The sequence below is a fragment of the Lytechinus pictus genome, chromosome 12, assembly GCF_037042905.1.
Source record: "Lytechinus pictus isolate F3 Inbred chromosome 12, Lp3.0, whole genome shotgun sequence".
NCBI lineage: Eukaryota > Metazoa > Echinodermata > Echinoidea > Temnopleuroida > Toxopneustidae > Lytechinus > Lytechinus pictus.
In genome coordinates, this window is record NC_087256.1 from 16404703 (window position 1) to 16421864 (window position 17162).

Here is a 17162-nt window from a genome sequence, read left to right on the forward strand (position 1 = left end):
CATTGCACACATAACGTCCACCGACGCATTAACAATATAAAACATAAATAATGATTAGAAATTAGAACAGATATAACACGTAAAATCAGATGCAAATATTTTATCTCAGTAGGAAAGTTCAGATGAAATATTTAACATACTAATTAAGAACTCAAACAGATGATAGTGTTTCAAATACACAATAAGAAAGTTCGTAAGTCATGAATAAGTGTATTGGAGATTATTGCCGAATTTTTAAAGGAATTCTTAAAAGGAAAGTCCACCCAACAAATTGAAGAAAATGACATAACTCTGAAAATTCAATAAAATCGAACGTAAAATATAGACATTTTTGACCTACGCTTTTTGGAGATTTCGCTCATTTTCACAAATCAGCACAACCCAGTGATATGCAAATGAGAGGGCTGATGGTGTCACACTCTCTCCATTTCTATTGTATTTTATCGTGGAAATTGTGTTTTGGCTCATTTTTTTGCGGAACTGACAATAAGAAAACAAACTCTTTATTAAATCAAAATAATATAAGGTACAGCAATGAACCACAGTCAAGTTCAGAGAGGAATCAAATTTTATTGCACATTACAATGAGGAAAGAGTGAAAATGTTGTAATAAGAATACTTATTATAGTGAGTGGATGACATCATTGATTTGCACGTAAACGTGCTGTGCATATATCTCATTTGAAAAATTAAGCGAAAATTCAAAATATCACAACTTTATGATTTTATATCAGAGATAAGGATTTTTTACTGAGGTGATCTCCCCCTTTATGGTGAGATTCACAGGGAATATTCACAACCCTCCTACACAAAAGGAACACGTATGAAATGATACCATGGACCTTTATTGTAGGTCCATCCGTGACTATAATTATAAGGATTAATTGGATAAACCGAAATGTCATAAGATGATTTGTCTATTGAAAGTTGAAAAACCGGCAGCGAGATGTTTCAGGAGTATATATATTCGAAATTTCGGTTCAATTAAAAATCAGATGGTATGTTAAAATAAATCATGGTAATTTTCATTACAAATTGCCAGCATTAAAAAAAAAAGTTAAACAGTCCTAAAATGACTTCAAATCAATTAACAATTAGAGTCCTAATGAATGACAATTATTTAGTATCTGTATTTCACTATAAAAAACTGAAATATTTCTAAAGGTATGAAAAATATCTCTGAAATATAAAAAAAAACATTTCTTGTGCGTATGAATGATTAATAAGTTTCAATCATTAAAACGAATATTAAGCCCCCTATATACATAGACCAGAATTTATATAAATATTTCTAGTTAAACTTTTTACAGATACTCTGAAAAACCAAACTCTGTTATGTTGAGTGCATCAACAGCAATTGATTTTATGATATATTGCATGAATATACTTTGCAGCAAATTTTATGGCAAAGTTTAATTCACAATCACCAATGAATCATTCGCAAAGAAAACATACATAATTTATATTACATCAACGAAGAAAAAAATAGCACACCCGTAAAAAGAATGATGATTGGCCAGTGCTAAATGCGTTGACCAAGTTACCTATACAGCCTCATCCGACCAAATTAATGGCTGTATCAAGTTTCAATTTCTGTCACTTAATCAATTTTGAGTTCCATTTATGCTTGTTTGAAGAAGGCTCCCCAGTCTTGAGAGTATTATTGGCATTGCGATTAATCTTCGCTTATCTCTATTCACAAATTGAGTACAGTAAATGAAATACTACTAGTCTAATATGTTGCTTACTGGCAACGGGAAATCCCGTTACAAACATAAGGGAATTAAGGTCATACGCTATACTAGTCTAGATCTGGACGTTAGTAGTTATTTGTTTGGAAAATCCAACAGTCACACACCAACACATCAGTCCTCTTTCAAGTAGGAGAAGGTGAAAAGGAGAGAAGTCTGACGTCGGGGTTTCCAACAAATATACTTCCAGATCTAGACTTACGTTATACTAGCCTAGCCCCCCCCCCCCCCACAGAAGTGTGAAAAATCACTGATTAAGACAATATAACTTGAGAAGTGTGCACTAATTCTTTGTTTCTTTCAATTAAAATAATAATCACCATCAATGAATATATCTTTGAATATAAATCACATGGAGTATAAAATACGATGTGCTGCGATTTAAATTTTTCTATCAAAAATAATTCATGCACCTTTTTTTGAATCCCCATGTAATTAAGAAATGAAAATTGATTTTTCTAAATTTCTTGGATTTTTCTATCTCTTAAAAATACATTGCTCAAATTAATTGACTAGGCTCGCGGATGCAGTGTATTATACTTTGTGCTGCCAGTGCATATCATTCCAATAATAACGACAGACATACGAGTAATGCATGATGACGGTAGCCCAAATTTCAAAATAATCATTCGAACAACAAAAAATAGATTGGGAACAAGATTTCTAAATTTAAAATTAGATTAAAAATTTGAAATTACAATCTAATTTTCGATTGGTCTCTCGTGTCATTGCCATGGATTTAGAAATTAGAGAGTACTTCTAATAATAGTTATATATCCCACTTTGTAATACGGGTACTAATATTTTTAATAACATCATTGAAATAACAAAAAATAGTCTTTTACGTTGACACAACTTTGCTGCATAAGCCGCGAGCTATAGGCCTACTTTTTGTGTGTGGGATGTCATTACAAAGCAGTTAGCATACCAGCGATGTTCGTCTCTTGGCTGACCCCGTATTAACCCCGACATGCTCAGTGTAACGTATCCTCGATAGGATATCCTTTGCATAATTCATGATACACACAAGGTCATTTGCGCTCTAAAAGCACATACCTCTCCAGCCAACCCCCATAATACACAAACGGCATTGGAAAACCATACAGTCAGATGAATAAATGAATATTTTCTTTTGATAGAAGAGAATTGCTATTTGAAAAATAAAAACATTTTTGATAAATCAAACGCCTGAGAACAACAAGCATTCAGTACGCCTTTTTTTTTTATAGAAAGTAATCAGACTCAGATTTACACAAACATGTAATATTTAATAACATTATCAAGCAACATACTATGAGACAGGCCAGGATATAAAAAAGGTATAACAAAGCTCAGATTCGATGCCATTTAATAATTATGAAACGTTATCCCTTTACTTCCACATACTGAAATAACAAGAGAGATCTCATGTCTATAAATAATGGTAAAATACGTCCAAAAGATAGTCAGCGCAAAGACATGAATTACATTTAATTGATGATTTGAAAAAAATGAAGATATAGCCTAAAATTAAATAGGCTAAACGATATAATGAACGAACCATTCAAATAAAGCTTAGAAAAGAAGTTAAGAACAAGCAACAGGTACCGGTCCCATTCGTTATAATTTATGTAAGAAAGTTTTGTTCGCCCAGGTTACGCAAAAATCAATTAGGATGTAAATCAATATTTTCTTTCGGTAACGGGTACAAAGTTACAAACTATCATGAGGCGCCAAAATAAAGATTAAACAAAAAACTTACAAAATCGAAATGTCGCAAAGCTAAGAAAAATCGAAGTCCGAACATGAACGATATGGTTTTGACACAGGGATGACTTTTTTCCTAATTTTGCTGGCAGACGTCGACACAACTGTCCTATTTTCACCGTCACTCGCCCACGCAGGCATGTGGCTTCATCCACGAGATTCATTTGCTTCTTTTGCTTTCTCCCCAGTCTTCTTCGCTTTCTTCAGTCAATAATAATACGTGATACCAGATCATTGCTGGGTCCAAAAATGGAAGACAAAATGCGGGGGTAAAATAGAAATCGGAGATATCACCGCTAATCGGCATTAAAAAGTAGCCCGCTGTCTGCTACCTGTCTGTTGTCTCTATCATCCTCTCTCCATTCCTTCTTTGAGTCTGTTTTCTTTAATGATGATCATATTGTTCAGTTTAGATAACGGAGAAATTCGGAAATCCGAGAACTCGACACCTCTCAGACGAAACAAAGTGTAAAAAACGAAGATATCCACTCATTTTCCTGTGCTTTTTACAAGTCCAACTTTTACGTCGACAGTCACAGACCAAGCCACTTTGTGAAGTACTCTCGGGCTGTACGCGAACGTCGTCCGCCAGAAGCAGTCTCCAAACGCGTAGCTACATGAAAACACACCGTTGTGTATACATAACGATAAAGTAAACTACTGTCAACGTTCGCATACAGAAGATCGACACGTGCGAACGGTCATGCATATTCATTTCCGACTTAAGCCTCTCTCAATGGTGGATAGTTTTATGACGTCATCGTTCCGTCGGTGATCGGTCGTACCCGTTCATAGTGAGAATTAGCTCCACCCCTTTATTGCTCGCCATCAATAAAAGGCAATGGCAAGCAGCACTCCAATACAAATCACAGCTTAGAAGCAAACAGGTAAAAACACCAGTTTGGAGGTAGCCAACGAAAGATATTACATATAGATATATATAACATCTTTATTGAAGAGAAGCGATTTTAAGCAGTCATACTGGAACTTTCACTTTATTTTTAACCTACCTTGGATACATTGCGAATACATTCATTGACTTACACTTTATTGAAGATGGCGAATTTATCTTCGAATCCATTTGTTCTGGCGATATCAAGAGGTATGTTCACTTTTTGACAATTTTTACATAAAATGCTAATTAATGATTCCTTTACGTTTTCAGCTCAGCTCTTGTGAAAAATCAGATACTTTTGATGCATTGTATTACATAGAGGTCATCGACTCTATCTCCACCAGGAAATGGTGATGCATTCTCCATCACTATACCATGGCCAGCAACAGGTTCCAACACGTCTTCGCATGCTATTGGAGGAGTCTTGCTATTACTCTCTTGATATTCATCATTATCAAGCACAAACATCCCCATCTCATTGTATCATCATTGTGAATATTTTTGTATGTATTTTATCAAAAATAAAATTCATGATATTTCACATTTGTTCAGCACTTTTTGAGGATTAAGCTTAAAAAAAGATCTTTCATCGATGAAAATCTGTGTTTAAGTGGTAAAAATAAACCTGGCACTCTGGGAGTGAAAATTTCACGAAGTTCACACCACTGGAGATGATCTTGAGTGAGTCTGCTTTGTATGCAGATTGTGAACCACAAGGAGTCTCGGCCGTTTGGAGGGGGCCGCGTTACCCATCTACTCGCGGCCCGGGACGCCTCCTAATAAAATGCCCACATTAACCTTTCTGAATTTGTTCCCCTTTCTCCGACTCGTTTCCAATTAATCCTGACCTCGGAGAACATAAAGTAAACCAATCAAGTTACATGGACAATATCTATTTCAATTACGTGTGATGGCGTTGCTCGTACACACATGGGCAGCTTTTACAAAACATTGGATATGGGCCAAGAGAAGCGTGTGAATAAACATTCCAACGGCATCGATCTCTGTTGTTACCAGTCCACGTGCTCTTTTTGTTCTCCTTAACCTATTAACTGTGCACATTCCTTTCTATAAAAAATGTATTATAAATGCGGTTAATGTAATGAGTGGTCTATTTACATTCACCGATATTAATATATTAATTTTTTTTCTTACAGTTTACCTTGCTCTAACACTGCTGGGCCGCTCATACACAACGTTAGGAGCCCCAACGAGAGCACCATTGGAGTACATTGAAACACCAGCAAATTCACTATTGCAACTCCACGAGTACCTATCAGACGCCACATCAGAGCTGGCTAAGCACTCAAGAAATGTTTATAATGGCTTTGTAAGTATTCAATGAAAAAGAATTACATTCAATCATGTCTACATGTCTGAATTTACTGTTTACTTTACCTTTACCCGGGATTCTTGAAGAGAACTGTGGATAACTTTCATTTGTTACATAACAGTATCATGTATGATGACATAAGTTTTGCAATTATGGTTACAAAAATTACATCGTCTCTCGATAGGATATCGCAGTACATGTGCGCCAAAGTTACATCATGCGCACATAGAGTAGCACTTAATCCTTAATCACTCCCTAAATAAGCAGGTAGAGTGGTATTTAAATTTTCGGATGTGCCGCTTAACTGATGTACTAATGAATTCGTCAATTCATCTAGCGCTCTGGGATAGTTGCGCTCTCTTTGTCCGTTTAAGTTAAAATGTCAAGGGGATAATTGGGAGTTGGTTTCGTTAAATAATATGCATTTACGGAGCCCAATGGTGGTAACAGGTGAGCTCAATATAAACAAAGAACGACTGAGGATGATGGAAAACATCAAACGAGTATAATTTCATATGTCTGATTTCTAGAATTAGAATGACGTGCCTGAAATTCCTCCTCGGAGGTTTGCTATTATCAATTTGTGCATCTTCTAATAGTAAATCCATTAAGTGTAGCAATAATGACTGGTATAATGATCTCCCTGATGTACGTGTTAAAAAGCCAATCTCATCAACGGTATATCCGTTCCAAAAATCCATGTGTAGGTCGGCAGTGGTACTCAAAAGCTTTAGGGAGAGAAAAAAGTCAATGAGCAATGACGTCAAATTTTCAGCAAACAACTCGTGGGTGTAGTCATATTTATAAACGAACTGCTCTGTAGTGATCCTCTACCTTCCATCCAGTCCCCATAATTATTAGATGGATGATAGCCGTATTATTGCATGCATGGATCTAATCGGACATTGTCAAATACTCATTAGGGAGAGAGGGTTGGCTCGTATTCGACTCTGTTCTTCATGGCCCATTGGTCCGCGACCAACCCGACAACGACTACTTCCGATATTGAGTCTTATGCGACTGTCATCTCGCCCATTTAATGAATGAACACTCGTTTTTTGTATTTTAAAGGGATGAATAATACATGAAAGAGGACATTTCCCCTGGTTTAATTTGACACTACGAAGTTTATTATCAAAGGTTGCAATTGCACAAATCGCTTGATCTATTGGCATGATCGCATAATGATTTAATGACACGGCACATTCCACGCCTAAATTAACTGTTTCGAAACCACTTTGGTATTTGTTCTTTCATCAAACCGAGCCCCTGAGAGCTACTACGAGTCTTTTGTAAATAAGAAGTGCACCATATAAAGAAAATAGTACCACGCATTTTTTTTCTCCATAACTATGTTCTCTTGGCCTGGCGGAAGTTTATTCAAAATGGTGTTAGTTTATCGGACTTTGTAATTCGTTGCCTGGTCACGTAAAACACGGTGGGCACAGTGAAAACATTCAATTTACCTCCGATATGTTTTTAAAAGTAGAATGATGTAAGAAATCATTTTTAAAAGAAAGGTATCTTAGTAACGTATATTTTGTCCAGTAATTTGTACAATATCATAATATGTACGTTGTCAAGTGTCCCGACGTGACGAGGTCTAGGTATTTGCAAGAAGTAACCTTTATTGCGCAATAGTTCGAGCCACCAACGTTGTAAAACTGGGTTGTTACAGGCGAAATAGGTATCCTTGCCAGTTTGAAGTTATAGAAAATTATTGCTGGATAGAGAATGGGAAATGAGGATCAGGCTAGACAAATCATCGATTTCACATGTAAGAATTTTCTGACAAAGGGACGTAAAACCCTCGGCAGAGCCGCGTTGATAAAGAAGCAATTAAGCGAAAGGTAATGTTGACAATAGTGACAATAGCATACCACAGTGAGCCAGTCATGGATCAGGGATAACTATAGGTATTCAATAAACACAATGTTCGGATTGACCCAGGAAAGGATGATTCTTTTGAATAACAAGTTTATAACGTTGCTAACGTACCATAATTGGCGATATACCTCTGAACAATACAATAGAAAGTTCGAAATGTTCGAAAGGTACCGCATGGTACTTTGTGGGCTCCCACGTGGCTGAATAAAAGACACCGTCAGGTATCTCTCACGTTTAGATCAGTAACAATACCATCTTAATAGATACTCCTGATTCCTGAAGATGAGCACATGAAAATCCTACCGATAAACTATCTCAAAAAGAAAAGTCAGGCAACTTGCAAACATACAAGCTTATTCTTTTCTTTTTAAGTACAAATTCCATCAAGTAACTCAAAAAGTTCCGTCCCCTCTTACTGAACACTCTTCTTCATTCTTTCTTTCTCAATCCTACAGAGGAGGCAGAGATTTGGTACCGATGCAGACATCAACCCCCGTACATTCGTTCTTGGCGGACTCCCAACTATCCAGGATCTTGAAGAGACAAGAACAAGGCAAGGACTTACAGAAGAAGACCTCCTTGAAACACACAGAGCAAATCTTGGGATATACTACCAGGCCATGGATTACCTCATCTCAGACGAAGCCTTGTACATTGGTGCAGATGATTTCCTTCACATTGATGGCGATAGCTCAACATTCTATCACATTCGAGACCACATCGAAGTGACGTTAAACAGACTCAATGCCATTGTAAGTACTTGGAAGTTGGATACAACTTTTGCCATCTCAGACTTTTACCACAGAATTGTTAACTGTTAGTAGTACATCCATGCTTTGACAAAAGGGCCATGAAGAGTCAACAAAAAAGACAGAATAATCGTATGCCAATTGAAAAAATGAATAAAAAGTTAACAATTAAGCATAAAATCGAATAAGTAATGGACATTATACTCAGTTTGTACTTGTCATATTGGTAACAAAGAATAAACAAAGTAGGATGCTAAATGTTCGAAAATATATATCGTGTGACAGTTAATTCGGTAAAGATACATTGAACATGAACCTCCAAGCTATGGTACACTGTATAATCCTACATTCTTTTCATGTATTCTCTTTGGTAATCACAGATCGTTCGGGAGGGTTTCAGAGGAGAAAACAGAACACCTGTCCAGAGCACGCTAACATTCCATACAGAGCTCAATGAAAACTTCAGGAACGTAAGAGATCTATGTGTGCTATTTGAAATTTTCAAATACACCAATGACGTTTTATACGCCGATGTTAAACTACATGAAAGTCAACATAGAGCAGAAGTCGCGTCCGAGCTTGTTCACAGATCAGAACTTACGTCTGGGAGACGGGCCGAGAGGTAAAACTAGGCCCCGGATTTATTTATTTATATATATTCATTGAAATAGTATTTAAAAATAATTTATCAAACAAACTTTCACAATTTTAAAGTGTCCTCGCCTTCACGGCTCTTTCTATTTATCGGTTTTCCACGTCGAAGGTATTCTGTGGGCCAACTGTTGTGAAACTGTTTTCAGAGTTTTGTATGGTGTATTCACCAGAGTATACGTTATTGTTTGCTCATGTTTCAAGGAAAATGTGAAAATGCTAAAGACTAAAGGTGCTAAGTAGAACGATTATAGTACAAATCTGTGCGATATTTAGGTTAATGTTGTACTTCAATAGCTTAAAGTAAAAAAAAACGGGATCAAATTTCATATGTAGCATCTTTTGTGGGTAGGTTTAGCCGTTAAGACTTTCTGAAGCACAAACGCTCTCGTACGAGAGTCATCCTTTCGTAGATCGTAGAGGGAGTATTGCAATAATATATGCGGTGTGCTGATAATTTCGGGACAATGCCATGTGGTATGTCGCTACTTCGACTGTTCGCGTTTAAACTATTCAAAGAAAGAAAGCATCCCAATTTCATAGGATTTTAATAGAATGTATGAACATTGTGTATTGTAGACATAGTTTGGTATTCAATATGACACCTTGATTTTATTTATTTGTATTGATATCAATTATGTACGTTATTTATTAAACACCGCTTTTTTTCTTAAAACATTAGCAATTATACAACTCAAGAAAATGATAAGTGGACTAAAATGTAGCGGATGAAAAGGGGAGGGGGGGGGGTTATGGAAAGCTGTCACCTGTTGTAACTTCTCGTGTTATGATAATTTTTAACAATGTTAATGGAGCTATCGTCGCATCTTGCCTTTAAACATTTTTTTAGTTCGCTCTTATGACAGGATTCTCATTGTAAAATACCAAAGAAATTCTTAAATAGTATTCATAGGAAGTAAACTGTAACGAGAGGGAGCTGATTTAAATTCAACATCGTATGATTTGCTTTTAGTTTTCGTTATAGTTCTAGTTATGGATTTCAAATTGAATTCGAAGTGAAATCATTGTATTGTTTCATTTCAGGAAAGACATTTTGTGTACCATATTGCATTGATGTGTATTTCTACTCGAGGCCTTGTTAAACTCTTCAACAAGCCCTTGAAATTGGACAGACGTTATATTTCATGTGTGAGAAAGCGGGCGGGCCCGCGATAAATCTATCTCTTATTCTATTTTTTTCATGTCTATCGAAATGTGGTTCCAATCAAGACGTTTTATTTTAGAAAAGAGCGCATCATTAACGGATATACCTAGTGACTGCTGTTAATACATGATCTGTATATTCATATAATTTTCTAATTTATCTATGCACTTTCCAAATAGTGCCCTAGTATATATCAAAAAACATGAAAAGTTATATTTGTGTGGATTTACTTCAAAAAGGGCAGGTGATATTGCCGATTGAAATGATTAAGGGTGGGGCATTTTTTTTGCAATTAAAAAAAAACCAGGTTGGATTAGGTCTTGATAATGAATTTTAATTAATTTTTGGATGAAATAAAATAGCTTGATTAGATTCTGCTGTAGATATACTAGTGTGATCCAGTGACAAAAGGATTGATTGCACGTCCATGGTTCTTTCAGAAAACCCACTTTTCAAGCAATGTTTCAGCTAGTATTCAATAATGTTTTCATGAAACAAAGTATTCGGTTTGCGAGTGAGGTTATTCGGAACAAAACAACGATGATCAAACATGATTGAACGAATCAATATTTTAGGTTAATATTATGTAGTACCGTTACAGATTTTCCCCTCAGAATCTAAAAGTTATATTCTTGAAAAGTTAAAAATAATTGTTTTTACATTGCGATAGATATCTAAAGCCTGTACAATTCAGTTTTACTTCATGATGTGCCACTTTACGCTAATCAAATCTCATTTCTGTCAATTGTACAACAAATTGTATGTTCATGTGTGTGGGTGTGTGAGGACCTGTGAGTTCTGTGTGTGTGGGTGTGTGCTCTTGAGATGAAACTGTAGTCTGTACACAGTGGTATGTTTTATAAACAAAAGAAAATATATGACTATTCTATATTTTATATTTATGACGATAAGTTTACAATGTGACTTAAATTTGAGCGATTTATTTTGTATCATATTGTCAACAATATGAAGTGATTGTAAAAGCATTGTGTGTGTCGTCTCATGGATTTTATACTTGTACAAAATGCGTATTTCATAAAATGCGAACTGTTTTTTGAATGTTTCTGTCGAATATAATTTATTATGTTAGTACTGTAAGAGTAATACTGAAGGGATGGATGTCTCAAGATATTATTTATGAATCTATGATCAACAAAAGTACTATTTATTGCTAAGTTATTTTGACATTCCATTGTGATGTCTATATTCGAGAAGAGAGGAGGAAACGATTTCGTCAACGTTCTCATGTGGATGTTTGATGGAGATATTGTTCCAAAATGAATAAATAATGGTATACAAGTTATGCTTGTATATACAAAAAATAATGAAAATTGTCTTATTATGATGGATTACAATGCTTTGTATAGTTTATGAGAGAATAAGAGAGAAAGAAGTTTGAAATTAATACCCAACGAACCTTCCATATAATGTTTGGTAAGCCGAAGACGGTGAGAGTGAAATTAAGAATGAGCACCGGATAGTCCATGAAAGAATGAAGGCAATGGTGAGGATGATAGTTAGGATGCGAACGATAATAAGAATCAAGAATGATGACGAGATTTACAGAATGAGAACGAAAGTGAGGATGACGACTTAAAATGAGAACGAGAAAGGGTATGTGATTTGGAACGAGAATGAGGACGATCATGGGACGAATAATAAAGGGATCAAGAATGAGAATGATGGTGAGGAGATTAAGAATGGGAATTTGGAGGAGGATGAAGACATTTAGAACGAGAATTGGATTGAGTATATTAGGATAAGAACTAAAGAAAAAAGACTCGAAGCATGAGCATGGTATTTGGAATAAGAATGTGAATAAAAGTCAAGAAAAGGATGAAGTTGGGATTAAGAATAGGAAAGAAATTCCATTGACGATAAGAATGAAAATGACGATGAGATTTTACAATGAGGATATGATAAGAATAAGAATAGGATAAAATAATCAATTATATAAATATTAGAGTCATTACAAATCAGAGTATTGTCAGTTGTTATTACCGTTTCACGGACGAAGATTCAAGGAGATTAAGGTTTTTTTGTTGTTCAGCATGGCTATTTAAATGTGAAGCATGTGACATGCATTTCCTTTAGGGCTCAGGGTCCAGTCAAATGACATCTAAAATCATCATATAATTTATCGAATGACTTTGGTAAAGAATGGCATCGTTATTTAAAAAGGGCTAATATTTACAGATATAAGTATAAGTAGGAGCACGTATAGGCACTATCATGCATATCTCGCATTGCATTATAAATGTGTCGTTATAAAAGGTGAAATAAAACGTGGATAGATGTGTCCTTTTAGGCACTTATCAATCACTTGGCATACAATGCCAAGTTCAACAGCCTACGTAGAATCATTGGTATCCAATATCAAGCTCACTCGGTAACATCAAAGTATTACCTCAAATTCCTGCATGTCTTTAACAGGTTGATACCTACCAGACGTCCAGGGGTGCAATGCTATCCCCTATCCCGTACGCCCCCACTCTCCAAGGATTTATCATTGAGGTAGCTCAGGCGCAGATAGACTCTCATCACCGCACTGTCTTTCATCTACTTAACAGTTCACAATACATGCAAGAGCAATATTAGGTTTATTCGTAGATTGTGTATTTGGTGATGTAATAAAAACCAAATCGTTTGAGGGAAATAAAAATGTACAAATCTTACGTTTGTTTTCATGGCTCATTTTTGGTTCTATATGCCCTAAAATTTTTATCAATTTGTAATTTACAAATATACATGTATAATTCTATTTTTTATTATTGAGATTATAAATTAATACAAAACCTCCCGATAGAGACATTTAAACAATATCATACGATTACTTAAAAAATGTTTCAGATTAATAATTTGAACAATATACGGGATAGTGCCCATGCACAGTATGGATATTCCCTTCTCCCTCATCGTACCTTTGATTACATCAATGTTTCATTTTCTGAATTTAAATAACAAGTTGCGTAAATCTCGATCCAAAGTGGTGCTTCTCATCAACAAATCATCAAATCAGACGAGTCTCAAATCTCAAATCGCCTTGATGTAAACATGATGGTCTTTACGACACCCACGTTATCTAAATCCGCTGGGGAAATTAGACAGAAAACACGTGTATTGTTGACAAATTGCGGAGGAACATATTTTTCTACAGACATAAGAGAAATACCTTAACGAAAGATCGTCACTCTTTGAACAGTCTTCTTTCAACCTTTCTTCTGTACCCTTTTCCGTTAGCGCGTCAGCAAAGGTAATGTACCTGTAAATTGCGTGGCGTATCCTTGAAAGGACAAAAAGAGAGGGAATATCTTGTTTTTCAATATTGGGTCATATTCAACATGTGCTAGACGGGGGTTACAGTTCATTGGTATAAAAGGTAGAGAAAGGCTTCAGGAAAGTACAACAAACATGGTCTCTTCCATTGCCCTGAATCGTGTGAATCAAAAGGAAGTTGAAGATGTACCCCAATCATACATCTGCAATGATTTCTCTACCGTCCTCACTCTATTTTTGAACGGCGTGAATAGGTGCCTCGATAAACGTTGGAGCAGGCCTACCAGGAGCGGCGATTCTGGGGGTGCCCCCCACTTTTTGAAGCACTGAAAAAGTGCCCTTTTTACGCCAGGAAAGTGCTCCTTCACGAAGTGTACTCTGCCCCTTTCATCGGAAGAGGACCCGTTTGAGGTGTTACCAAGTGCCCTTTCTCCTATAAGTGCCCATTCAGAGCCCCCCCCCCCCATGCCCCCTCACGGAGTGTTCTGTGCCCCTTTCACCTGATAAAATCCGTTTTATGTCTGAGCAAGTGCTCCCTTGCCTTCTTGTTAGTGCCTTTTCCCAAATCAGTGCCCCATTCAATTAAATAATATTTTAAATTCTGAAATGGAAAAAGTTCACATGTGGTTCCAAGCCAACAGACTACAAATTAACACTAAGAAGACATCTTTTATGATTTTTAAGCCTAAAAATAAGAAAATTGAAGAAAACTCCATAAAATTATATATAAATGATTTTGAAATTCAGAAAGTGCAATATACGAAATTCCTAGGTGTCACAATTGACGATAGCATGAGTTGGAAACAACATGTAAATAATATTTCTATGAAGATTTCTCAAACCATTGGTGTACTTAATAGAATCAAAGGTGACTTACCATTGCATATTCGTGTTCAATTATACAATACAATGATACTCACGCATCTCAGCTATTGCAATATCGTATGGGGGGACTGTGCAAATTATTTAATGCTACAATTATTTCGCTTACAAAAACGGGCAATAAGAATAATAACAAATTCCCCATATTTAGCTCACTCTCACCAATTATTCCGTAAATTAAAGATTCTAAAAATTTATGATATACATACCCTTCACACTGCAATTTTTTATGTTTTCATACTACAAGAATCAGTTGCCTGACACATTCAACAGTTATTTTAAAACAAATCGCAGTGTAAACAAATATAATACGAGAAATTCTGATAATTTATACATTCCTTTTTACCGCTTTTCTTTCTCAAGAACAGTCATAAGTTATAGTGGACCACTCATATGGAACAGTTTGCCCCCTGAAATAAAAGAAAGTCCTTCGCTAAATTCATTTAAAGTAAGATGTAAGTCTTACCTTCTAAATATGTATACTTCACCATGTTCTCAGTGAATAAGCTTGCTTGCTTTTATGTGTATGTTTTTTTAAACATATTTTTTTGTAATGTAGTTGTTATTTTTTTTTCTTCAAATTTTTCATTAGTTTGTTGATTTCGTTTATTTTGAAATGTGTGTTTCTTGCAATCTAATCAATTGATTGCAGGATGGTCTTTTTTCGGTAATGAATGTTAATCAGGGAGTAGCCTAGATAGGTCTATTTGGCTTTTGCTATTTCCCCACATCGCATTCATTACCCTATGTATTTTGTTATTTTTGTTAATTTGTCATTTTACAATATTCATTACTCCTTTACTATGGAATCATTTTGATTGATCTCGATATATTGTATCTTGTATGTTTTTTACAGATGTGAAATAAATGAATTTGAATTAAATTTGAATTTTTACCCAAGAAAAGGGCCCCTTACGAACATTTCCTGTGCCCCTTTCACCTGAGAAGGATCCGTTTTATGCCGTTAGCAAGTGCCCTTTTACCTTTTTATAGGTGTCCTTTCTCGTATCAGTGTCCCTTTTACCTAAGAAAAGTGCCCCCACGAATGTGTTCTGTACCGCTTTCAGCTGAAAAAGGACCTGTTTTATGTTTTAATGAGCGCCCCTTTGCCTTCTCATAGGTGCCTATTCTTCAAATCAAATAATCCTGAAAAAAAACCCACTCTTTTAGTGCCCGATGATCGCCCGGTTTCTTTATTTGGTGCCGTTCTGCTTCCTTATGCAAGTGAATAATGAATAAAAATACTGTATGGCCGTACGCAGCAGGGGGGGGGGGGGGCAGGGGGCAGTTGCCCTCCATTTTTTTTTAAACTCACATTTCACCAAAAGTATGCACAAAATCCCTCAATTTCACTTCACAAGATGCAAAAGTGCCTCTATGATGAGCTTGCTCGTTTCGCTCCCTCACTTTCAAGTTTTTTTCAAAAAAGTTTATGCGTGCTGCTCCCCAGCGAAAAATTTCTGCATACGGCCATGTTTAAGATAGTGCCCTTTTCGAAAGGAAAGGTGCCCTTTTCCCCCAGGCTGTACCCCCCCCTACTTTAAATTTCGCTCCGCCGTCCCTGAAGCCTATCTTAATTATTCGTTGGAAGAAAGTGTGACATTTGTGTGAGTGGGATAATTGAATGTATAGGCGAATGCCAGTATTTCACTTCAAGATCCTCTTAGAAAATTAAAATGGTTGTAAATGATAATTAATTATATTATACCTGTAGGGTTGCCACCCGGGGGTTGCCATGTTGGTTTGCTTTCATGAAGTCCTGTGGAAATGCACAGCAGATTGTTATATGTCAAATCGAGCGGGTCGGAGCCAGGAAACTAAAAGCAAGCCCAATGAGCCAAATCTTTCCCAATAATAGAAAGAGATGAAAATGAGGCTGATAGCTACATAATTGAATAAAGAGACCCCGTTGTAATAAATTTGGCGGATCATAATTAATATATATATATATATATATATATAGATGTATAGGCCAATATATATGCTACACCCAAGTAACAAAACATTAATCAATTGACGTCTGACGGGACAAAAAAAAATCTGAATAATACTTTCATTTCGATTATTGAATAACATGAACACATGCCTAAGAAAATATTTGGAAATGTATCATAGATTTACCCATGACGGTCAAGAGCAGCGAGGCAATACTGGTCACTAGGGGGCGCTAGACCACCATTCCGATTGCGCCAACATAGATGCCCTAGCTCCGTTCGTACACATGAAAATGAAAATTCACTTGAATGGATTTCACTGGTTGATGTGAATTACTAGTCATGAGCATGCTGATGCGCCAATCTGAACTTTCGATTCCTGATGACGTCATGGACAGGGTTCATTTAATGCGAACGATACGCTCGCTGATTGGCTATCTCGGGTAGCGTATTCAGGTCATAAGAAATCCAAGTCATTTTTTTTAAAGTAGGCCTAAGTATTATTGGACTAATCTGAACTTACAAAAAAGATTGTTTTATAGATTTTTTTGTCGCATATTATATGCATGATAAAAGGTGATTTTACAGCAAATGGGGACGATGGCCTAGCTTACTCATGTAATTACTCACCTTCCTTGCCATGCATGTGATAAGGTTCCAATTCGAATCGTTAGAAACATTGAATTACGAGCTTCAATCAATGATCAATGAACGAACACACTTGAAGTTTTAGACTAGTTCAATATCTTGACCTTCTCTTTAGTTTAGGGTTGATTCTGGTCTCCCTCTTGTTCCACGTGATCTAGTTCCCTCTAAGTTGACATTAATGTTTTACTTCATCTCCAAGAAAACTTTTACGAGACTTCGAACATGCATGGCCTCGAAAACGTTGG

The 17162-nt window shown here is 36.0% G+C and overlaps 1 protein-coding gene across 1 annotated transcript; it reads left to right on the forward strand.

Annotated features, from left to right (window-relative positions):
• Positions 1 to 4324: 4324 nt before the first annotated feature.
• Positions 4325 to 11488, forward strand: LOC135156145 (uncharacterized). Its single transcript, XM_064107612.1, has 4 exons — positions 4325 to 4599; positions 5550 to 5722; positions 8068 to 8364; positions 8742 to 11488. Exons 1-4 carry the CDS (start codon positions 4554 to 4556, stop codon positions 8985 to 8987), a joined length of 762 nt encoding a protein of 253 aa, XP_063963682.1. The 5' UTR covers positions 4325 to 4553; the 3' UTR covers positions 8988 to 11488.
• Positions 11489 to 17162: the final 5674 nt, after the last annotated feature.